General features: G+C 43.0%; 1 protein-coding gene and 1 long non-coding RNA gene across 5 annotated transcripts in view; one reads left to right on the top strand and one right to left on the bottom strand.

Moving 5' to 3' along the window:
- Window positions 1-21,145, bottom strand: part of VWA3B (von Willebrand factor A domain containing 3B) — a 74,019-nt gene extending 52,874 nt beyond the window's left edge. The window contains exons 1-9 of the mRNA XM_055701463.1: window positions 21,009-21,145; window positions 20,531-20,592; window positions 19,046-19,132; window positions 17,255-17,473; window positions 15,264-15,358; window positions 12,630-12,880; window positions 10,452-10,611; window positions 4,963-5,132; window positions 3,043-3,167 (exon numbers count right to left, since the gene is read on the bottom strand). Coding sequence (XP_055557438.1) covers window positions 3,043-3,167; window positions 4,963-5,132; window positions 10,452-10,611; window positions 12,630-12,880; window positions 15,264-15,358; window positions 17,255-17,473; window positions 19,046-19,085 — 1,060 coding nt within the window. The 5' untranslated portion in view covers window positions 19,086-19,132; window positions 20,531-20,592; window positions 21,009-21,145. The remainder of the gene's footprint in view (window positions 1-3,042; window positions 3,168-4,962; window positions 5,133-10,451; window positions 10,612-12,629; window positions 12,881-15,263; window positions 15,359-17,254; window positions 17,474-19,045; window positions 19,133-20,530; window positions 20,593-21,008) is intronic.
- LOC114017412 (uncharacterized) overlaps window positions 20,945-25,541 on the top strand; it is a 33,580-nt gene continuing 28,983 nt past the window's right edge. The window contains exons 1-2 of one of the 4 annotated variants that reach the window (XR_008730804.1): window positions 20,945-20,984; window positions 21,907-25,537. This is a non-coding gene — a long non-coding RNA (uncharacterized LOC114017412). Of the gene's footprint in view, window positions 21,071-21,906; window positions 25,538-25,541 lie in introns of those variants that run through there. The other 3 variants (XR_008730803.1, XR_008730807.1, XR_008730809.1) reach the window with 3 other exon arrangements.

The following is a 25,541-nucleotide window of genomic DNA, read 5'->3' as shown; positions in this document are numbered from 1 at the left end:
TCATACAGGAGGCTGGTGCTTTTATGCTTCTCAATTTACACACAGCAACCTGAAATTTCCCCTGTGGCCATCAGGTAAATGTGGAAAGCCAAGCACATCTAAGAATACAGCCTCACACTGCTCACAAGGAGGTCAGATGCGTCCCTCTTTGGATTTATCACATCAGTCAAATCCTGATTTCAGTCCTGTTGCATTTTCTTTACGCGTACTGGCTCATCTATTCTACCACACAGAAAAACACTGCACAGATTTTTACCGTTGTTTCTATTTCAGCCAACGAGGACCCACTATTCTTTTCAAGATCTAGTTCAAAACATTATTGCTTTTCAAGCTGTTTAGCACTTGTCTCCCTGTCATTCCAAGCAGATATCTGACACAACTGTGCCCCTTCTCAGCAAGAACCTTCTTCTCCACAGCTTCCACCACCTCTTACCCTCTACGTCTTCAAATTTTAACTTAAATTTCACCTCCCTTCCACTTATAATTCTAATTACATAACACCATTGCTTAATTCTGCAGCTTTTTGCAGATGAAGAAACTACACTAGCAATGTAGGCAGAAGTGATAACAGGAAAATGAGTGCTGGATGAAGAGGTATCACCACATCGGTGAAATTAGGCTTTATGTAAAAGCATTGCTCTGCCTTAAGTAAATCTGAGTCTGCCAACATAAGGACCTTAATTCTTTACTGGCTTACACCTGTTTTGATCTCCAGCAGCCACTCAAAACATATGTAAAAAAAATCAAAATTTGGCAGTTTCTCACGCTTGCTTTCTAAATGACTGCTCACGATGCAAAACAGGGGAGAACAGAGCTCTTATAAAGTTTTAAATAGTTTACTTCCGACTTGTTTTGGTTAAGCAAATGAAAAAGAGTGAACATGAAGATATCCTGTATTTGCAGAACAGTTATTCAGTGGATATCCAGAAAACCATCAGATGTTCTTAAAACAGCTTTTCCAGTCCATAAAACATAATTATGAGTTTCAGTTTCCAACTGTTGCATTTGTGGTATGAAAAGAAACATAATCAAAATATTCCTATGCCTCCCCTTATTTGTGTTAAAGAAACACCACACTTGGAAGATTAAATCTCCAGTTTGTTCTCTGTTTATCTCTTTGTATAGTTTATGCCTCACATCCAAGAGCCAGTTTCAGGGCCCAATAGTGAGTAATCGACACTTTTATTATTATTGCCTTCTACACCCTTGAAGGAGTCTCCGAAACAAGAGACGTCAGAGGCAGACCAGAATAACGTCTCCAATGCGTTTCCTTCTCAGAAAGGACTTTAGATTCTGCATACAACTGAAATGCTCCAATTGGCTGCCAGTGATGTCATGACTGTGCTTATAATACCCACTAAATGCAGAAAGCTGTGTTCCTTTTTAATGTGTAAATTCTACTCCATAATAGCAATAAGACACAACAGACAATGCACTTCAAGGGGATTACTGCCCTTTTGAGCGATTAAAGCCATTCAGCTTTCAGCTTTAGAAACAGTGGTGAGGAAGTAATTTCAGTCATACAGGAGCTCTAGGCCCATCTATTGAAACAGGCTGACTGCCTGGGGGAAGAGGAAGCCAGCTTCCCCCACGCACACCCCCAAATGGGGTCCAGCAAGGAAGCACTTGTAGCAGACTGAAGGCAATCATTATACTATTCTGAATTAGTACAAAATGAGAGAGAGGGTTTTGAAGCATACTCTGCTCTTGGTTTCTAAACCCTTTGTGGGTGAGGCTTGAGTGTCCCTTCAGGAAGCAAAAGGAGGTGGCACCTCAGTATTTTACTTCAGGCCTCCCACTATGGTTCTCTTGTACTGTTATAATCACAGTACTAGTGAAGGATGGGTTAGTGCACACAGAACTAGACTACAACTTAGGAAATATGGTCCAGTTAGTCCAAAACTGACAAACAACCTTAGGTGAGTCACTAAATCCACCATATGGCATATATTCCCTAGCAGTAAGAAGAGGGTAACAGTGTTCTACCTTTGGGCCAACACTAATGCCCCACAGCATAATGGGGATGTGAACCATTAGAATAAAGATACACATCCTGATACTTAAAAGAAATAATTTTTTAATTTGATGTCCTGCTGATAAAGATATCAGACCTGACATACACGGCCTCACTTCACACCACAAGCTGGTCTCCCCCTCAAGCTGGCAGAAACCCCAGTCCAGTCCCACTGAACAGCAAGGCTGATTTAGCCAGAGGAAGTAGCACCATGAATAATAAGAAAAACACAGAGGCTTTCTGCCCACATCCACCCCTTAGTAAAACCATTTCTTTCTGTTATTTGTTTCCCCCTGGGTTTTTTTCCATCCATTTTTCTTCCCCTCTTTGCACCTTCTTCTCTATAGCTATTTTACTATGCTTATTGGCCTGTCTTTACAAAAAATTCAGATCTTGAGATAAGCAAGTCAACCTCATGTGGATTTAATCTCCTTATACTATGTATGAAAGTGGCCTGTATTGATGTGGCTGTTGTATCAGATAATCTTCCACACTATCACCCTTCTTTTCTGCCATTTCTCTATACATTTCCACAAGATCACTGGCGTAAACATACCAGTACTATTCTTCGTCTCCCTAAACCAGGGGTCCTCAAACTTTTTAAACCAGGGGGCCGGTGCGCGGATGCAGTGGCAGGCAGTCATCTGCAGCTGCTTGGTTTCCCCCCCAACCCCCAGCAGGGGCGGGGGCGTTCTGTAAATACCGGGGGCCGGACTGAGGACCCTGGGGGGCCGTATCCGGCCGCGGGCTGTAGTTTGAGAACCCCTGCCCTAAACAAATGATGTTCTTGTCCCTTTTTTCACTTCTCTTCATTCTCACATGCATATCCCTCTACACTCTTCACTTCTCTCTCTTACTTTCCCTCTCCTTCCCACCCACAGAATGCCCATTTGACCAGTCCTGTCCTCACCCCACTCATGCCTACAGAAGGCTTCTTTTGATTTTACGCTTAGCAAGTTCCTATATTAAATTTCTATTCTGAAGCCTCACTGAGAAAATCAGTATCACCTTGGGTTTGTTTTATCTACCTAGTGGCATTCGCCCTTCCACTTTTCTGGAATTCAGGACAATTAGGCATTTTCCATCCTCTTCACATTTTAGTGCAGGTCCAGTAGCATCTCTGTAGTCATTCTTCTCTGTAAAAGCATGAAATCTGTAATACAAAATGGGCTTTCAGCAGTACATAAACTACATACTTTCCTAATTTTAACAAGATGTATGTCACACATGCAAGATCATAGTGGTGTACAATTTTGGAATTATTTGCTTATCTATTAAAGATATCTAAAACTTCAACTACAACAATACTATGAATATTATCAAACTTTTTATATACATTTAGGTACATCTGAAGTCTTCTCATGAAGAACATCCTTTCATTTTGGTATCATTTACTCTGAACCACCTTCCTTTTCAATCTCCTGGAAATCTATTTTTAATTAATGCTTTTAACATGCTGAGCAAGCATGTAATTTGAGATGTCTGAGATGACACTAACACCTTTTTATCAGATTATACTCCCAGTTAAAAGCCCAAGAAGAACATTTATTTCATTATCAACATACAAATCAGGAAGTCAAGCAGACTTATTTAGTTTCATTTTCAGAACACAAAAGGTCTCAAAGAAGGAAAAAGAAGCATTTCTAAAACAAGCTCAAGCCATGAAAAGCCCATGAACTAGGCCATTCCTATGGGAAAGCTGACTTAAACTTATAGATAGTTATTAGGCAAATACATATCCACCAGTAAGGCCCAATAAGTATCTGCACCAAAGCTAGATGCAGGTAAAAAGACAACAGTAGGAATCGTATCAAACAAGACAATTCCTCTCAGCTCTCTGCCATAACCCTTCTTGCCTCATTCTCTACCATACAAGAAATATTCACTTTCCTTTTATAAAGGAAGTAAAAACACTGCCAAAACAAAATGAAGGATGGTGACTGGTGACTGGCAATGTACCTGGTATTGTGGAGGTATCATGGTTCAGAATAAACACAGTCATCTTAGACACACATCAGACCAAAGCAAACATAACACTTTCCCACAGTCTTGCTTTCTGGCAGATACTCTATGTCTTAAAAGCTACTTCTAAACACAGATGGCTATAAAAGAGCTAAGCAGCTGCCATCTTACCAATTGCTCTGCTGTCATTTAGGAGATTTCTACTGTTTGAGGTCTTCCCACTCTTGCAGAAACAGTGAAACAGAAAGAGCTAGCAGCCATTTCACAGCTCTGTGACTGTAAGGTCACTTCTGTTAAGCAGACAAAAACCTACTGACTCCTTCTGCCCTCCTGCTGTTCAGCCTGAGTTTGATGTGGTGGGGGGTTGTGTTTGTTTGTATTCCTTGTTTTGATATCAGAATCAAGATGAAAGTTTTATTATCCTTTTCTACTGAGGGATGATTCTCACCATGCAGCTGATTCCCAGGATAAACTAGCCAATGCACCATGTGGAATATAGTCAGTTTCCACCAACCATAACAAATAGATGCTAGAAAGCATGGTACAGAACCACATTTCCACAAGACCAGGCCTGATGGATGACACCACATCAATTTTCTGTTGTTCCAGGAACTGCCCATTTAGGACAGGCATTACCTTTTCAGTACAAGAAATACAATACAAACTTATGTTGTGACCCTTCCCCTGAACAATTTTTCAGACTCCAAAAGAAGAGCAAATGACAGATGATTTGTGATACAAAAAAGGAATGGCCTTCCTGCAAGCCAGTGAGCGGAGAGAAGCTGCTCTGTTTGAGTAGGTCCTGCTTTTTAGTCATATTTTTTAGACTATTTCCCCAGTTTCCCTAGATTGCTTATTAAACTGCTTTGTCTCATTTTCATCATGAATAAAACAGGGATGACACTCAGCTATCTTCCAATACCATTCCTAGCAGCAAAGCTCTTTACAAGTACTGAAATGATGACTGTGCTGCTTCTTTGTCATACCTGCCAGAGGCCAAGTGGCTCAGCTCTTTGAGAAAAATAATAGTTTCATCTTCCCTAGCATTGAAAGATACAGTGTTGACTGGACAAGGGCCATCAGAAACCTTCTCGAGGAGTAGCTGCTTTGTGTCCACCGGAACATCACCCACAGCAAAGTAATAAACAGCTTCAACCTGTCATTAAACAGAAAAAAAAAAAAAAAAAAGGGGAAATTGGAAGTCACTGTTTTACATTGATGCCTGGTACTTACTCAAGCACTGTCCTGTGCTGAGTACTGGTAGGAAAATGTGGTAGAACCAATGCGTCACTTGGGCTGTAAGATTTTCAGTTCTTCGGTTCTCTCTCTCATTTACGCCTGTAATTCAAATGAAGTCCACACAAAATTTTCTGAATTGAGAAGAGAACATGGCCCACAGCCTCTGGGTCTGATTCTGCCCAATGCAAGCCCCTTTCCACAGAAGTTAATTGAAACTAAAGAGAGGTGTAAGGAAGAAGAACTGAGACAGTGGAATAGATTGCCCAGAGAAGCTGTGGATGCCCCATCCCTGGAAGTGTTCAAGGCCAGGCTGGATGGGGCTCTGGGCAACCTGGTCTAGTGGAAGGTGTTCCTGCCGATGGCAGGGGATGGGGACAAATTAGGTGATCTTTAAGGTCCCTTCCAACCCAAACCATTTTGTGATTCTACAGTTATTAGTGAAGACAAGGCTCTGTGCCACATTCCGTCTCTGAAGAGAGATGCTATGCCATGCCAAGGCTGAAAATCAGTCAGAACACTTACACCAGACACACTTCTACTGGCAGCACTTTTACTGGCACCATTCTTTCAAATCTACTGCTGGTATTTACAGATAATTCATATTTTTTCTAACTTTCTAAGGCAGGTTTATGGTGACCACACACACTTAGATTCTGGAAAAGTTATTCTAAGAAGAGAGAGAAGCTGAAGAAATGTCCTTTAGTTATTGCTTGAGTATTACATTACAAGGGATTTCATGTTACATGCGCTTATCCATGTGACAATCCTCATGGTAAGTATGCTTCTTGAATTTTCACCACCATTAAAAACAAATATAAAAAGAGGTATCCCATGATGATGTTCAAGACAATAAGTACAGCATATCAGTCCTATGGCATGGTACATACCAACAGATAAATATCCGATAAATAGTTGTTTAACTGAAAAAATACGCTCAAATATGCTCACCTCTGTGCCCAGCAAGATCATGGAGCAGATCCTCCTGAAAACTATGCTAAGGCACATGGAAAATAAGGAGGTGACTTCCAACATGGCTTCACTAAGGGTAAATCATGCCTGACAAATTTGGTGGCCTTTGACGACAGGGTTACAGCATTGGTAAATAAGGGAAAAGCAACTGATGTCAGGCAAAGCATTTGACACTGTACCACACAACATCCGTGTCTCTAAACTGGAGAGACATGGATTCGACAGATGGGCCACTCACTGGATAAGGAATTGGCTGGATGGTCACACTCAAAGAGTTGCAGACAACAGCTCAATGTCCAAGTGGAGACCAGTGACAAGTGGCATTCCTCAGGGGTCGGTATTGGGACTGGCACTGTTTAACATCTTTGTCGGTGACATGGACACTGGAATCGAGTGCACCCTCAGCATGTTGCTGATGACACCAAGCAGTGTGCTGCGATCAGCATGCTGGAGGGAAGGGATGCCATCCAGAGGGACCTTGACAGGCTTGAGAAGTGGGCGTGGGTGAGCCTCATGAAGTTCAACAAGGCCAAGGGCAAGGTCCTGCACCATGGGTCAGGGCAATCCCAAGCACAAACACAGGCTGGGCAGAGAATGGATCGAGGCCAGCCCTGAGAAGAAGGACTTCAGGGTGTGTGTTGATGAGAAGCTCAACATGGCCCAGCAATGTACGTCTGCAGCCCAGCAAGCCAACCGCACCCTGAGCTGCGTCAAAAGAAACACAGCCAGCAAGCTGAAGGAGGCGATTCTCGCCCTCTGCTCTCGTGAGACCCCACCTGCAGTACTGCATTCAGCTGTGGAGTCCCCAGCATAAGAAGGACACGGACCTGTTGGAGTGGGTCCAGAGGAGAGCCATGAAGATGATCAGAGGGCTGAAGCACCTCTCCTATGAAGAAGACAGGCTGAGAGAGTTGGGGTTATTCAGCCTCGAGAAGAGAAGGCTTCGGGGAGACCTTATAGCAGCCTTCCAGTACCTAAAGGAGGCCTACAGGAAAGCTGGAGAGAAAGCCTTTCTACAAGGGCATGTAGTGCTAGGACGAGGGGGAATGGCTTTAAACTGAAAGAGGGAAGATTTAGATTAGATGATATAAGAAAGAAATTCTTCACTCTGAGGGTGGTGAGGCACTGGAACAGGCTGCCCAGAGGAGCTGTGATGCCCCATCCCTGGAAGTGTTCAAGGCCAGGCTGGATGGGGCTCTGGGCAACCTGGTCTGGTGGAAGGTGCCCCTGCCCATGGCAGGGCAGTTGGAACTGGATGATCTTTAAGATCCCTTCCAGCCCAAACCATTCTATGATGCTATGAATGACTAGCAATCCTAGGTCATGCACCACTAAAGACAAGACACCTGTTCAAGTCTGGGATGGCACTGCGGAAATGTTTCTGCACACACGTAATTTCATGCAGTAGTAAAGCAAATTCAGAATAACCTGTACACGCATTTCCAGTAGTGCCTTTGATACTGATTCATATTTCAGCTCCCTGAGTCAACAGACTGGCTACATGAACATCTTTTGTCCAGTTTGTATTTGAAGCTTCCAGGCTCTGGGATCCCTGCACTCTTCCACATCATTTCAAACTCTCTCCCTCCTCTACCTTTTGCCACAAATGCTTGGGCTAATCCTCAGTGCTGGAAGAGATCTCTCCCAAGCAGCAACCCAATCTCAACCTAGACCAGGGAAATTAATGAAGCAGCACCTTGACACCTCAGGCTTCCCTTAAATCTTGTAGAGGGGGGCAAGACACTCCATGTGGGAGGCAGGGCCCATAGTTACAGACAACTCTTGCTTGGGAACAAGTGGGTCTGTGATCAGCCAGGTTTCCTGGCATCACTGTTAATGTTGGTCAAATACTAAAGTTAAAGAGAAGTATGTTTCATTAAAGTGCAAGATTAAATAGAATACTTATTAGCTTTAGAAAAAGGTGCACAGAAACAAAATGAAAGAACTGACACCGATCTGTGCTTTAGTTCAGTTTTACAAGGTTCCCTCTCTGTTTCATCCAGCTAAAAAGCTATCCAAGCATGCACAGAGCTCTCCCAGCTGAGACCCAGTCCTTGGACAACACCTTGCTCCTATTCCTTTTGCTGAAAGTGCTCCTGACCTGAGGCAATGCCTGCATATTGCACAACCACTTTTCCTTGTGTTCCTTCAGATTCACATCTTCTCCCCACTCCCTCCCAAGACTTCCAATAATTCATAAACTTGATATTCAATAAGGATATCAGTTTTCACACTTCCTCCAAAAAAGTGCCTGCCTCTGCAACTTTTAAAATGCTGCCATTTCTTGGGCATAGCTGATGCAGAACCAGCTCCTCACAAGAAAATAAACAAAATTGCAAACAGCAGACAATTCACTCAACTACAAACCCAGCAATACCATACCACAAAGGAAATGTTCCTTATGGGTTAGTGGGGAAAGGTTAAAACCTTTCCATTTAGTCCTTCATATTTTGAGGAGTATAATTTATGCAGCCATCTAAACAAGCAAAAATACTACATACAAGAAAAGGAAGAATACCATGAACAGTTCCTCACAGTCTTTACCTTGGTGAGAGATGTGTTTTAGATGGGTGACCCACACTTTGCAGAGTGGGACCTGTACAGAACCATCAGTTTAAAACTGCGGATGCATCTGTGGCAGGTAGAGCTCAAACAATTGCAACCTTACAGCAGAGTGATCTTGAGCTTGGGACTGACGGGTCACGAGGAAAGGAAATCTAGGGAGTCACCACACATGGGAAGAAAGATCAGCTAAAGGAATGACAGGAAGAGCCAAGTCTAGGGGAAAAAAGAGCTATTGTTTTGAAACCACTTCTGTTGATGAAGCCAGTTCTGAGGAATGAGTCATTTATGACGGACTGTTCAGTGAGTATGCAGCTTTTGCCTAGGACTGAATGGGGTCTCTCCAGCCTGAAGTACAGTGAAGCTTGCACTCAAATGAACTGTCAGTTATGAATGATAATGACTATATTTAGGAGTAATTGAAGATGGTTTTATATTGAGCACCTGCCACAACTGACTCCCCCAGATTGCCTATTAGCTCACCAATGTCCAGAAAGAAGTAACAGACAACTCACTGTTGGACAGATTTTAATTTCTGTTTATTCATACACAGACCCACCAGATCCAACAAGCCTTTTTTTTTCATCCAGAAAATACTGAAATCTAAGTGGTTTGGGGGTTTTTTGTTTCCCACCAGGGAATCAGTAATATACTGCAAATTTAAAATGGTAATAAAATTTATAAAGGAAGCATTTTAAAAAGCATCCATAAAAAAATCCCACTGTTGCACAATTTGTTCCTCACCCAGTTCCTTTTTACTATCAGTTTCCAAACATCAGGGTTCATCTGGATGAGAATCCAACAGCACAGGGAACCAGAAAGAAACTCAAGCCTAATTTACCTTCTCCTTCAAACAACATCTCAGAATGCTATTTATAAAGGAGTTAGAGTTGGATCTGTGCAGAGGCATGGATCTTAATGGCAGTGAAACCCAATGACCCAAGTCCACACACAGTAGGCCCAATTTTCCATTAAATTCAGCTGCTAGGGAGTAGAAACAAAGTACATTGTAAGCAAATTTCATAAAATAGCTCTTTAAGAACACAAGTTTTAGGTGACTAGGTAAAATGATGGTATATATGTTTTATGTCTTGTGACTCTGCTATAATGGATAAAGTAATATGGTACTTTTAGAAACAGGCAGAATTTAATTGCAACAATGCCTGTGCATGCTTTGTTTTTTTGTCCTGGAAGAAACTCTAGCTATAACCTGGCTGATGGAAAAGGACTTGCATACCCCTACCATGAGTTAATGCTTAAATAAATCTCTGTACTTACTATTTGGGATTTTAAATATAATTTTTCATGAGCACTTTGGATACATAACAAACTAAAAATGGTTTCCCTGCCTTCAATAATGTTGATACTAGCAATTTTCTCATAAACTTGAAGCCCTGAAAAACATATACAGCAAAGAAAGTGGAATGGAAGATGTTCTCTCTTTTCTTTAATGACTGAATATGTTATTTATTCTGTGTACTCTAGAAAAGAAAATAAACAAGTTCCTGCATTCAAAATACAGTACATTTACATAAACAGGCCATCAGTAAATATAGTATGCAGCTACACTTGGGGAAAAAAACTTTCCCAGTGCTGTCATTAATATTTATCTCTGCAATATTCATCTGGGCAAATCACAGCAGCCAGTCTGGCATTGAATATTCTTGTATTTACTTGAGGCCTCTGAAAAGATGTATGAGCTTACCGCCTCATCACTCATGGCTTCCAGCAGGGCTTCAGCAGAGCTGGTATGGCTGGCAGCTGTCATATGGTCCAGCTTCCAGAGCCACTTAGCAGCAGACTTTACAGTATGCTCAGACACTGGAGTAGATTTCTGTTGCCACTTCATAAGATCCTGAGCAGCCCTGAAAATGACATTAACTATAAATCAGAAATAGTGAGAATAATGCTGGCAGAGCAAAAGAGTGAAGCTCTGCTATTGTTACTATTCTTTTATATTCTTAAGTAATAATTACAGTAAACCACAGATACTAAATTCTGACTTGCAACAGAAGTAGTAGGGGAAAAATTAAACCCTTTTTTGAGACAACTGTTTCCAAAACAAGGCCAAGAGAGTTAAAGTACTTTTAAAATGGTTCCTAATTTGTGTCTTCCTTTAACATAAAAAAACAATCAGGTTTTTAAAATATATGTATAAAAAAAAATCTGGCTTCCACAGATCTCTTTCCACAACTTGCTGTATGACCTTTGTGTCAGACCTTTTTAACTGACAGCTTTTCTTGTAGTAGGGCTGATCTTTATCTACCCATCAAAATAAAACTTTTGATGCTAAGCTTTTTGGTATTTTAATTGATCAAAAGCCTTAGTCTTAATGGCAGTACAGAAGTACAAAGTGTATGTGCATGTAAGCCTGTGCATTTGTACAGAAAAAGACAGAAAGCAAATAAAAACCCAGCAGGTTCCAGCATTTGTGACATTCCATCAAGCGCTATTTTGAAGAGTTTCCTGCGTATCTAAAAGACAAGTATATTTTCCAAGATTCTTTTAAAGTAATAATTTATATACTATGTTGTCTTTTGTCTCCCTCCTGCAAAAGCAAACAAATCAGTGAACACAGTTACTGTGCTCCAATTTGGCTTTGCAGATCATTTTTAAAGAAAATGTTTTATGTGCTTTTCAAAAGCTATGGAAGTGACCTTCTACTTTTCAAATCTTGGTTGTGTCACAAGCTAGAGAATTAAGATAGGGCACCACAATCAAATCTGTAGGACAAAGCTTGGGTAAAACAACTTTAAGAATCACAAGTGTAGTTACAAGTTACCATTGTGGAAGGAATTTTAAAATCGTATGACCTAATTTGTGCATTGTTTTTTTTTTCCTAGTCACAAAATCCAACTCATCTATTCAAACCCAAGCTTATGTGTTCAAACTTTTATGCATATATGAGAATTTGTGCAGAGATAAATAAATTTGAATAGGTGCCTCTATTATTCTATCTGTAACTAAACCCAAATTCATTTACTTATGTTAAGGAAACAAGCACTTGTCTTTTGTTATGGAAATCTAGTATTGTTTCCTAGTTCTGCTACTGATTTCTGTGACCACTGAAATCTGTAGAAATACAAATGACTATGCTTATGACTAGCTGTAAGGCAGAAACCTGTAATTGCCTAAAGACACAAGAATGCCTAGGCAGTCAGATGGGACCTCACTGTTTCACTCTTTAATACTTAGATGCCTGAAGAGCATTACTGCTGTTGCAAAGTCCCCCTTATCTTTCTGGTTTTCTATGCTATATTTGTAGAAGGAATATACCAGTATTCAGGTTCTGTTAGTCTTTATCTGTTCTTCAGGGTAATAATGGTCTTCTGTTAAATGGAAGTAGCAAGCTTAGCATGACTGTGTGGAAAATCTGTAGATATTAGCATGACATGAATCAGGACAGTTTTGACTAAAGAAAACGTATTATCCAAACTCATGTCTATATGATATGTGACTCCTTTTTATTCGCCAGCAATAGGCATGCATGCATTTCTTTGTTCAGCCTGGAGAAAAGAAGGCTCTGGGGACACCCTGTTGTCGCCTTTCAATACTTAAAGCCGGCTTATAAGAAAGATGAAGACAGACTTTTTAGGACAGCCTGTAGTGATAGGACAAGGGGTAATGATTTAAAGTAAAAGAAGGTAGATTCAGACTAGATATAAGGAAGAAATTTTTACAGTGAGGGTGATGAAACACTGGCACAGGTTGCCCAGAGAGGTGGTAGATGCCCCATCCCTGGAAACGTTCAAGGTCAGGCTGGACAGGACTTTGAGCAACCTGGTCTAGTTGAAGGTGTCCCTGCTCATTGCAGGGGGATTGGACTAGATGAACTTTAAAAACCCCTTCCAACCCAAACCATTCTATGATTCTTTTTGCTTACCGAATGAGGTTGAATTTGGCAATTTGCGTCACCTGTTCCATGAGTACCATAGAAAGCGCATCCCGACATAGATCAAATTCAGTTGGATCCGCAGTGCCAAAATCCAAAACAATGACAATGCACCGTTCTTGAATAACTCCAAATATCTGCCGGCTCTCACTGGTTAACCATTCCATTCGCTGCTTATATAGCTTAATAGCTCCCATTAGACAATCCACAAAATGAAGAATCAGTTCTTTTTTGGCTGTCAGCTTTATTTAAATAAGGGAGAGAAGGAAACTGAACATCAAGACAAAAAACACAAATGCAGCCCGAAGCTTAGGACAGCTGCAATAGCTGGTTTGCAAGTGCCAGATATGCCAGCCAAGGTAGCAGTGAAAACAACCCATTTTTCTTCCACTATTTCAAGAGCAAATACTTGACAAATGCATCTAAGCTGCAAAGAAAAGACATTGCATTTTGTCCTAATTGCTTTTCATAATCTTTTTATATGAACATGGGACAGTGCCAGTGGGTTGTCTGACTTGTCTGTCTCAAGACTGGTGCAATTAGAATGAGCTGAACACAGGCTGGGATGTAGAAGGGGTTGAAGAGCAGATGGGTGAACAAACAAGGACACAGAAACTTTGTACGCTCTTAGACTAGAATTTTGACTGGCTCTTAAAATTTTGTACAGTGATACAAGGGAGCTTACAGTTTGGTTCGTTTGGTTCTGGGGCATTTCAATCTCCACCTTGTCTTTAGCATTTGAAAGGAAAATGTAAAACGTTTCCTGTTTGCACTATTATTTTACTAACAATGCCCAGCATTACAGATCAACTAACTATTTGTGGGTAGGTACTTAGGCAAATTTAGTTCAGACAACTGCAATCAACAACTAACACTTCCCATAGTGTATCACTAAAATAAGAAAAAACTAGATTCAGTATTAAAATTAAAACCAGCTGATCCATCCTATGAATATATGTATACACAGTCACCATGCAAAGTGATCTGTAGGTTTAAAAATTAACCGCAGGTTCCAGTAAAGACATTCTCTCAATATCTCTGACCCATGTAAGCTAACTCACCATCTACCTTCTACCTGTAACTACCTTTCCAGGACAAAGTACCAAACCTTGGATATGTTAATGTTTTTAGAGAAGAACTTTTCTCAGGGAGAAGGTATTTTGTGTGATAGTGTGCATAAGTCTTCCTCACATTTGTATTTTTCTCTGTTCTTTAATGTCAGCTAGGGCCCTGTAATGTGCCTCCCAGATACAGTCTCAGGCTGTCTGCCAAAGGAATGTAGTTCTGGGAAGGAGCACTTAAATCCAGTTTCCTCCTATGACAGCCAGACTCATACAAAGAAACTTACTGCACTACACTGATCTAACTCCATCTTTAAAGCAGTTTTCTTGCAGCACTTCTTTCACTTGTAGTTGGCTAGTCCAGATTCCTGTTTCTCTGAGGGCTGGAAAACCTCTGACTGTCCGGCCTAAATTTATTCATGGAAGTTCATACTCATTTATTCTTGGACTAGCGTGCCTTTTAGCATAGAAAACTATAGTTTTTCCCTAACCCTGTGATTTGCCTTTCTGTAGGCATTCAAGGACAATAATGCTACCCTTTGTCTGTCTTCTTCAGTCTTACATACTCAACCTCAACCAAGCCTTCTCATAAGATCAGCACTCCACTGCAGTTCATCCTACTAGCTCTTCTCAGTACCTGTTCTGGTTTGAATTGCTTCTTCTCAGCCTGTGGTAACTGTACACACTATTGTACACAATATCCTAAATGAGATCTTACCAGATCCTGTATAGTGGCATCGCTACCTTAATGCTACCAGAAATGTCTTTCCTACTGCTTTTAACATCCTAAGATTAAAAGACATTATGCAGATATTTCATATGCCATTAATGGGGGAAAATGAGGAGGAAAGGCTCCCTGAAATGCTGAGGGGTTTTCCATTTTTAAGCTTTGTGCCTCAGAAGTGGCTCTAGTTACCAGAAAAAAATGACAAGACATTTGCTTTTGTAAAATCCTTTATGTATTAACTCCCTCCCCTCATCGCTCACATGCGTATCTCTTCAATCAGAATCCATCCCCTTAACAATGGGGCCACCAGCAGCTGTTGCTAAGACATTCCTTAGAACATGAGCCTGGGCAGAGATCCAGCTAGCTGTCTCTATAGAGTAGGCTGAGCCTTTTGTGACCCGCTGGCAGTAAGCAAAGCAGCGCTTTGCATCAGCAATGACAGCACATTATGTCTTCTTATTTCAGCATCTCCATTTATTTTATTGACTATGATTTTACTTTTTTTTAACTCAGTCGAACATCTTTTTTTTAAGTGTTCCCTCTTTCAAGACAGGGTAAATGTTGCTTAGAAACTGCAGTCTTGTCTGGAAAGATTTACTGCAATGCTGCACCAAGGCAAGTGCCTAAGACTTTGCAAGAAAAAAAAAAGATACCTAGCTTCTCTATCAACAATTGTTTTCACTAACAGTTTGACAAAACAACAACAAAAAAGATAAAGTCCTCACAAAGAATATAAATGTTTCATGCCATAGGGAGACATTTTAGTCACACCATTCTGCTACAGTGATAATAACTTCTAAGCGCACCGGGAAGTTACCACAACTCAGTCACACTTACATTATACACGCTGCCATCTTGTGCTCTCTTGTATTGAGGAAACAGACCATCTGCATACCGAGAAGCCACAAATTTTCCCAAGGTGGTCACATAATCTACAGTAAAGGTTACAAAAGATCAAGTTGCTAATAATAAGGATTACTTCAAACAGATATTTTTCAAGTTCATGTGCATACCATCCGTGTGGGAGGTACATGCATCTGTATGGAACTCGACCTTAATAAACTTGAGAGAAATTCTAATTATGCTTTTGTTTTCTGATTTTCTCTGGCTATGTGTATGATGGGACCCTGAGGGCACCAACAGGCCTCAATTGCCCTGACAGCCTGACCTGGCATTCCCACTCCCAGGGCGCTCAGACCTGGGAACCCACTCTTTGCTTTAGCTGTGTTGCAGGTGTACCTGTCTCAAGTTCTGCTAGCAGACCTCTCTCCTGGATAGACCTGTCAGCCCTATATTGTAGCCTTCTCCCCAGTTCACTCTCCTGGATGTGGCTCGAAAACCTATGTTGTGGCCTTCCATGTCTCCAGTCTTGTCTCTGGCTCCATCTCCTGCAGCTCCTGGCTACACTCCCCAGCTGGTTCATCACTTCAATCTGTCTGGGACTGTCTGTGGACACTGTTAGCAGCACCCTGCTCTGCCTGCTGTGCTTAGATGCTACAGGACTGCATCCTGGTCAGTGAGGGCACTGCCTGGGCTATGATCTCCTTTGGCTCCTGGCTCATTTTCCCCCCACAGAGCAGCTCTGCTTTTGCTACTCCCTGCCAGTGTAGTCAGAAGAGGGGGAAAACCCCACATTTAATTATTTATAGGCCAAAAAGCTACATGGGATTTCAATAAATGAAAAGTTTAGGCAATTAAACTTCTGTATTATCCATTTACCTCACAACAGGACTTGCAAATATTTGTCTATCAAACAAAATACAAAATCTGGTACAGATAATGCTGTTCTCTTACACAACCAAATGGGTGCAGAAGTGGGTGCAACTAAGGAAAAGGTTGCACTCTGCTCTTTCAGTAGCTAGAAATCTTCTACAGGATCTCCACTGATAGGAAAACATTAGGGGTGGGAATATTTAACGTCATAAAGTAGCTATTCTGTACAGCATGCTGCCCTGCTAAACTAGTACGTTCTGCTCCTAAAATTACACTGTAACAACATTAACCCTGCGTAACAGCTTCTTCTTCATCTACAGCATATAGGATTTCCGGATCTGCACTGTTGATCTTTGAATGCCCCATGAACACAAGCCAGCCAAAACTTTAAATTATGCAACCTAGAACAATTGTAATACATTACAATTCCTACTTCTCAGGCAGCAAGCTGTTCAAAGAAAAGAATATCTTAACATGCTCTGCAAAGCACTATTATGGCCGTAGTTAATAATTATTAGCAAACTCTTCCCCTCCAGCTGTCAGATAACTGCAAAGGAACATTTTTCTATAGCTTGACTTTGCACAAAGAGCAGCTTGAATTCTAATCAAATTTAACTGCTTCCTTAAAGCTGGATCCCTGGAAATAATATACAATTCCAAGCAGGCCGGCTAGCCCTGATGATCAACTAGTTCATTCCAGATTATGGCATAGCATACATTATATTTACTACCTAAAAATGGACAGAGATCTTACGGTGTGTTATTTGCAGGAAAAAAAGACTAACAGCCTCAGCAGCACAAGTTATTTCCCAGCTACAGCTAAACTGGAGAGGATTTGAACTGGATCCGAGGGCAAAGCAACAGTACAGTTGAGTAAGGAAAGTCCCTCTCAGATCCTAAGCCCTTCTCAGATCAAAAGGAGATGGAGTTCCTCAGTTACCTGAACTGGCAATGTCAACAACTGTGGATACAGCTTCCCTTTCTGCCATTATCATGAGATAAGAGACAACATAAAAATCTCCGCTGTGCACACTGGGATGCAAAATGAGCGTGACCCTATAGACTATTCAAAGTCTGGGGTTTTATTATTATCCTTTTACTGATTTTTCACATACCTTTCCTGTGCTGGAATCCAATCTGTGACAAAATCTGGGGTAGGGACAATTTGTTTCTTTTGAGCCCGTGAAGTTGAAGCCATTTAGAAGATGAAATGAGGGGTTGTACATCTTCATCCCACTGATTGACTGTCACCCTCCTTTCCTTCTCTTTTGATAACTTCTTGTGTGCCTCATGGGAATCTTCGGAATCTTGTCTGTGCTTTGACTCAAAGACATCTGTTATAATAAAGAGAAATAAGGAAACACCACATTTATACTTTAACCACATGATTCACTTTCTTTACCTGCATTCTGTGGTGCTCCACACATAGCTCACCTCTGGTTTTCTTTTGTTATACTGAAAAATGTTCTTAATCTGGAAAGCTGCTCTCAGCCCTACATATTTACTTGCTGTTATGTCTTTTTATTCATCTATATCCATTTACCTTCAATTTATTAAAGAAAATGTCTCTTGTATGCTGAAATCCAAGCCCTGAAATCTAAGTCCAGTTTGCCAAATGGCAATTCTTCAAGCTCCTAAGACATCTCACCTAAGTCTTGGGAATCACAGCTCATAATATGCATTCAAAGATTCTCACACCATTGCTACATACCCATGAGAAGCACTATGCAATAAACAAAGATTTCTTAAAAAGTGTATGTTGGATTCCTACCATAAGCAACAGCAGTACCCACAGCAGATACAGACTTCATTGCAAGGCTGGTGAAACTCCCTCTCCTCATATTATTTACCTCAAGTGTAAATGATGGTTCTGGCAGTATCTCCTCCAGGCTGTGATGGATCATGTGCAGGAAATCATAGACACTAAGGCCCAGTTTCATTTAAAGTTCTACAGAACAATGAACATACCTCAGCATCAATGTATGGTTGGCTGGGCTAGCTCCACTTGCAACTGGCAGCAGAGGCAGCCCAGAGCCTAGAGTGGCTGAGGCAGAAATGGAAGCAACAACAGCAGTAATGTTTCTGTTCCTCAGCACAGAGGTTCTAGGACTTTGGTATTTCCTGTTTATTAACAAAATATTCTGCATGACCTAAGCTGGCTCTAGTTGATTAAATACCCTTGCTGTATCTAAGTTTACTTTCTGTGGACTTTTGAAATGGCTGTCCATTTTCCCCAGCATCAACATTATCTGGAGTATCCCAGTCGTCCATTGCCCATATACTGTAAGCTGACTGTAAATGTAGCAGATGTACTTCTACCTTTACTAAAACAGAACCTTCAGTCTAGTATGGAATGTGATCAGAACTCTCTGCTAAGATCAAATATTACAACAACTGACCTGGTTACAAAGTTTCATTAGGTAGACTTCCTCAGTTAATGGTACAGAGACAAAATGAGACTCTATCTTCAGAAATCATCTTTCAGTGACAGTAGGCTTCTATATGGTGCAGACTGGCACCAGCTCTTTCACAGTCATCAGTCCTACAAGCAGGGCGCTGGGCTGGCATGCCTGTGGAGGTTGGCATTTTACCAGCCCTACTCCTGTACTCCATACAGAAGCAGCAGTGAAAGATGTTAACTCTAGAGAGGCGAAGGTTTGCAGCTGTTCGAGCTTTGTATATAGTCAAGGACTGTTTATAGTACTTGAACAGTCATTCCCCAGTTTCCTCCTCCAAAAATACAGAAAGGCTAGCACAGCACCCCATATACAGCACAGGTAAGAGTGCCACAGTTTCAGAATGGCTTGTACACAGCTAGCAGCATGCACACCACAATGCTGCAAACGAAACTGGAAGTTATCCAGGGAAACACTGAATCTATGCAAAAATAGTCCTGAAATACTCACAGTCACTCCAGGCAAGTCTCTTACATGGGCTGCCAGTCATGACAGATCTCTTGATCAGCAGCTCCTCTTTGCTTTCTTCTTAAAAACCTGAGGAATTATTATTTTGGAAAAATATAAAATATTGCCATATATTTGAAAAAATATAAAAAATTGCACAGGTCAGTATGAACTGGAGACCGGCTCCACAGGTCCAGTCAATAACAAACTGCAGAACATTGAGATCAAGATGATTTTCCTCAAGGAGAATAATATTATAAATGAGAAAGGACAGCTACTCCCCATGTCAAGAAAGCCTGAAGTCAGATTTAACAGGGAGCCCCATACTCAGAAATGAGAAAGCAGGAAACCGGTAACATGGTTTCCATTTCTTAATCACAAAAAAGAGCCAACGTGGAAGCTTCCGCACAGATGCACTAGAAAAATGAGTGTGGTGTTTTGGCCTGGTGTTAGCCAGTTGTATTATATTCTATTAGTGCTTTGCATTATACCTTACCATTGCTATAATCCAATTTATGTCTAAACCTGGGAGTATTTGAAGAATATTTTGTGAAGAAATTCATAACTTTGCCTATAAGACTACAAGACGATTCACAAAGAAAAATAATTATGTGTGTATACATGCATGTGTATGTGGTTTAAGGCCCAACTGTGAATAAGACACAACAAATGGATAGAAAACACAATGTCAAAACAAGGCAGCATAGATTGGCTGAGTGTATCACTTTAAGACATCATGTTTTGCCATGTACTCGAGTCTTCTTTTAATAAATAAGATGAATGAATGAATGAGGGGTATTTGTGAATCACCAGCAGGCCAGCTACTAGCTGTTGTCATCAAGCAGGTTTTCCAACGGGAAAAGCAAAAATGGGATAAAATAATAACCCAAAGATTTAGCCCCCTTCCTCTTTCCTCACTGCAGAACTGAACGTGCTATATATTCCTCTTATAAGCAGGTACATAATAACCTATCCAGTCTGTCATCCTCGTGCAGAAAGACATGAACAGTGTGAAAGGCAGGGGGGACTTCAACAAAACAGGACTCTGTTCTGTACCCTAACACCCCAGGCGTGGCACAGAAGATGCCCCGCAGCAGCACAACCCGCAACTAGCCTAGACTTGGTGTCAGCACAGTAGAAAGGAGCCCTTGCCACAGGGGAGCCATGACAGACAATGCCCATAGTGAACGGCCACAGTGGCACCAGACTTGTGCCATTTATCTCTCAGGCTGCAGAAATAGTGCCACAAATCTCTCATGTTAATAGCTGAGACACATTTCAAGCAGCAGCCTGTATCAGAGAACAAATCCCAGGTGCCATCTCATCTTCCAGATGCCCAGCAGTATGGGAACAAGTTTTTCCCTTGTGTTAACCTCCAGCACCACCCCCAGCAGCCTGAACAGCACCTGGATGTGAAATGCTGGCGCTGTATGAAAAGAAGCAGTTGAAAGGAGACGAAGCAACTTCCAACAGAAACAGCCAATTTACCTCGAGTCTTGGAAAGGCGAGTTCAAAACCGATGACAGCCGGGATAACCTTCAGCCCAGAGCCTGAATCAAAACAGGTTATTTTTGAAAGGTGAGCGAGAGTTCATCTGGGCACCTCTACTGTCTCGGGCCAGTGCAAACAACCCGCTACAACCTTCACCCACCGCACGCTTTGGGTGTTTAACAGATGTGGCAGTGTTTGCCGAGGCCACACGGGCCAGGTTGTCCCTCACACCCGGGAACACCTCGGGAAAGCCCACGCACGCCCCGGCCCGAGAGGCCACCCCAGGCCACCTGAAGCGCCGCACCCCCGTGACGGGTGCGGAGGGGCCGCGGCGGGGCTGGGCCGCCTGCTGCGGGACGGGGCACAGGCCGGCACGGCAAGCCCACCGCGGGGCCCGGGGAAGAGGGGGAGCGCGGGGCAAGGCCCGACGGGCCGCCGGGGCCACCCAGAGGTGAGGCGCGGCCGGGTCACTCACCGGCGCTGGCAAGCGGTAGCCGCGTTACGCCCTGGCGGCCACCCCCACAGCCGCCACCTGAGGTAACCGACCGCGTCCCCAGATACGCTGCGTGGAAACGGGCGGGGAAGGGAAGCCGAGGCCTCCCTGGGGTGAAGGGCTACAGGTCGGCGTCACATCCCGCCCCGAGCCCGCCCGCCAGCGCCGGGACTGCGCAGCCCGCTGCCCTGCGGGAGACCGGGCGGCCGCCGTGCTGGGGGCTGCGCCGCTGCCTCTGCCCTGCGCAGCGACTCGGGTGCGGAGCCGCCCCCGCCCCGCGGCGCCCCCTGCCGGCGCCGCCGCCCGCCCTCACCTGCCTCCGGCCGCCCCGCCCGCCCGCAAGCAGCCCGCAGCCCGCAGCCCGCAGCCCGCAGCCCGCAGCCCGCAGCCCGCAGCCCGCAGCCCGCAGCCCGCAGCCCGCCGGGTTGCCGCGGCACGGCCTCACCCCGCCCCCCGCAGGGCCCGAGAAGGCGGCGCGGGCGGGCGGGCGAAGCGCGGGGCAGAGCTGCCCGAGGGCGGCACACGGGCGGGCGGCGGCGACGGGCTGCGCTCCCCTACGTTCGCGGGGGTCGCCGCCGCGGGGAAATGGCCGCGGGTACAGCCATGACCGCGGGGTACAGCCCCGGCCGCGGGTACAGCCATGACCGTGGGGTACAGCCCCGGCTGCGGGGTACAACCATGACCACAGGGTACAGCCTCGGCCATGGGCACCGCAGCAGCGGTGCATGCCTTCCCCTGGGAGCCAAAAATACACCGGCTTGGAGAGCCACAGAAATCTACATATATTGGATTTCAAGTGTTCTTGTCTTGCTAATTCTTAATTCAGACCAAGCCGTTGATGATGTTTATACTAAGAGCAGCCACATGTCCTTTGTTTCAGAGGAACGGTACATGCTGCCAGGGAATTGCCACGCTCCTGGAGAAGCCTCACTAAAAATTCTTCTAGCATAACAGAATATACAAAACAATACTCATCATAAACCTGAACTTGGTATTAAAAATCTCCCATTGATGTCAGATAGCTGGAGATGCTGGTTTGCATTTGCAGTATTTGAGCTGTAAATGTTAGAGAGCAGTTTCCAGCTGAGACACAGACAGTGCTGAGCTCCGCACTTCTCTGGTTCGCTTTGGTTTACTACACAATCGCAAAGTCATAAAAGATAGGTCGCTTTGCAGGATCGATGGATCAGTTTTTTCTACATATCTACGTATTATCAGGTGGAAACACGCACCCGCAGGCAGGGACGGGGCCGTCCCACAGCACAATGAAGTGTTGGCTGCGGCTCTCCGAGGTGGCTTGGCAAACAGCAATAAGAAAGAAAAGTTCCTTATAAGGCCTGCGGTTGGGATGGGAACGTGGCTTTCTGGAGCTTCAGCTTCTTATACGGTGGGAACCAAGGGTTTAAAGACTAGCCTAGGCATGGCAAGTCATTCGGGATTGCACAACTCTTCCCCTGAGGTATAGAAAAGGCATTTATTTCTCAGGCATGAAATAGCTTCCCATCATACCATTAAAAGTAGCAGGTACTGAATGTTCTCTGGATCCTTTCAGACACTGTGACTGCCATAGCACAAGGTTCTTTAGAGACCCATATTTGGGGGGAGGGGGCGGCTTTTAAAATTTGTCCTGAAAGTGCAGGTCCAATGGATTTATATGTAGATGCCCCCAAATCAAACTAGTCAATCTCTTGATATGTTTTGCTGCTTCCAGCAACAGGATTTTTTTATCGAACACCCAAAATGCCTCATTCAGATAGTTTTTTCTGCACTATACAGAACGAGCCCATCTATTCTCAGGCCTAAATGTCTGTAAATGTAGTAATTACAAGTTACATAAAAAAAAATATTCTATGTGCTGTAACTTAGTCTACTAGAAACCTTCACTGTAGGCTTGGCTATTCTAAACAAAAAGTGTTGCAAGGAAACGTTCCTTAGAATGCTTTGAACTGTGGGGCTTGTACAATCGCCTGACAAGCCCAGGAGCAAAGGCTGGCAAATGCAAAGCTACTTATGGCTCCCACAGGCTGCATGAGCAACTGGCTGTCGTCTCTTAGGTGAAGTTCTTAGGAAAATAAAATGCTCACTGCACATCAAATAAACATTGTTCCTTGTTTACGTGGAAGCTCTGCCTTGGCCACTGCCTGGCCTGCAACTCATGCAGAAAACGAGGAATATATTCTCCATATGCTGCCTGCTGAATGAGGCAAGGCTGAATAATGAAGGAGGCGAGGATCCAAGTAACTGGGAAGTGGGAAATCGCTCCTCGCACAGGGATGATAAAAATAAATCTTGAGCCATTCTGTCATCTGACCTTTAGGCTGAATGACGAAGAGATATTGATGGGCAGAAAGCATGTTATTATGTCATTCATTAGAGAATGTATTGTAACACAGGCCTGAGATTGCATTAGTGAGCATGACTTTGTCCTGACTCTAGAATATTTCACATATTAATAAATATATTTGAACACCTTTTCTTATGACTAAAAATCAGCACTGTCAGCATTTCCTCTATATTGGTGCTTACAACATGAAACTGTTGGCTTGATTTTTATGATGAATCTTTTTCACCCAAAATAAAAGCATAATTGGTTCTTTTCCTGTCACCCATTTGAAAAACTCTTTAGCATATTCTTTTTCAGATTATTAAAGCTACATTTGACATAAATTTGCAAAATTTCTTTATTCATGCAAAGCATTGTACATGGTGCTTCTAATTAACTGCCATTGTATGAAGAAAGTCTCTTACAGTGATACACGGAATCAGTAAGTAAGGATACTTCCAGCACTGATGCTTATGGAGCTTCACCAGGAAGTTTAACTCTGTCACACATCCTGCCTCACAGTGTCATGCTTCCTGTTGACTCCCTCTCAAAGGGAGACAGGAATCAGTTGTAAGGGGCAAGGAAAAAAACAAAAGCAAGCTGGATTGAAGCTGAGTTAATGCTGTCCTTACTAGACATACTGTTTACAGTGATTATCTTTAAAAAAAATAAATGCATACACCTAAAACGCAGTTTATTAGCTCAAGCAGAATGCAAAAAACATAAAAAGAAAGTCACGTAAGTGCAATACTTTAAATACTTCTTTCACGTTTACGCTGTTCTCACCCTTCAAGAGCCCCCTAAAAGAATCTCTTCATAGTATATCTGCAAACCCCAGAGGTAAATGAGCTAGCCGAAGAAGAGCTAACCCTGCTGTCAGCAGTGGTATAGTGACATGAGTGTGGGATTCCACCTGTTCCTGCCTAGAAGGCAGGCAAACGAGGCAGGACAGAGCACTGGGCAGAAGAGCTGGATTTAGAGCCGGCTCAATCACATCTGTATGGCATTGCACTGTACATTTACCTAAATAAAAGTTTTTTAAGTTTCTAGATGTTCCTTAACATGTTCCTTCAGTTTTTTAAGATATTCCTCAAGTTCTGCATGTCAGAACTGTGCAGGCTGCAGCCTGTGACTGACTTATAGCTCACCTTAGTCTGTCTGATGGTGGGTGGAATCACCATCCCTGGAAGCATTTAAAAAATGCATAGATGTGCTTAGAGGCATGGTTTAGTGGTGGACTTGGCAGTGCTGGTTTAACCATTGGGCTTGATATTAAAAGTCTCTTCCAACCTAAATGATTCTATGTGAGCTTAGAAAGAAGTAAACACACTTTTGGATGAGGACATTGTAGGGAGGTGGCATGAAAAGAAAAAACAGGCACTGCGTAGTGGGAGAGTGGAGGATGAAGGGAGGCATGGGAAAGGGCAGATGTGGATAAACTAAAACTTTAGGGGGAAAAGCTAGAGGCAAGAAGGGACATAAGGGGTATGTGACTGATGTGTGATGGCAGGGAGAAGCACGAATTCAATCTGTAGAAGTGGATCCACATTAAAGATGTGTATATACCAAACAGGAAAATGGGGAAGGGCTGGACTGGCGTGGTGGATGTGATGTGTACAGGGGCTTTTTACTCCTTGCCCCGCAACATGCATAACAATTTGGATGCACTGGATAAACTGTGAGTCGCATGCTGTAGGAGCACTGGACTGGAGGAGGAAGGCTAATGTCACTGAGCATAGGCCTAACCAAACTGTCATAGTTGTAGGACTAAAACTGTTAGCCACAGAATCATAACAGTAAGCTGAGCATCTCCTGTGAAGGTCTAGTGCCCATATTTACAAATCTTCTTTCAGGCCTTGAGGAAAGAGAGTCATGTTTCCAACAGAAGCAAGCAACTGGTTGTCTTCAACAGCCCACCCATGTTTTGAAGTTGTGCCCATCTTCTCTACATAGTCATCCTCTGCTGCTTCCCGAATCTGGACCACATGCAGTCTTTCAAGGGTGGTTGCTGAAGATGCATGTACCATTCTATGTGGCTTGGATTTTTATTCTCTTCTTTTTACTTTTCTTTAGATCTATACTTAACTAGAAGTGTTTCCAAACTGACAGGAGTAAACAGAAACTTCTCCATTCCTGCAAATTTCTGTCTTCCAGCTACCACATGTAGCATGACCAGGTACTAATGGAGGTGA

The sequence above is a fragment of the Falco cherrug genome, chromosome 2 (assembly GCF_023634085.1).
Source record: "Falco cherrug isolate bFalChe1 chromosome 2, bFalChe1.pri, whole genome shotgun sequence".
Lineage (NCBI taxonomy): Eukaryota > Metazoa > Chordata > Aves > Falconiformes > Falconidae > Falco > Falco cherrug.
This window is presented reverse-complemented; position numbering and strand designations above follow the sequence as displayed.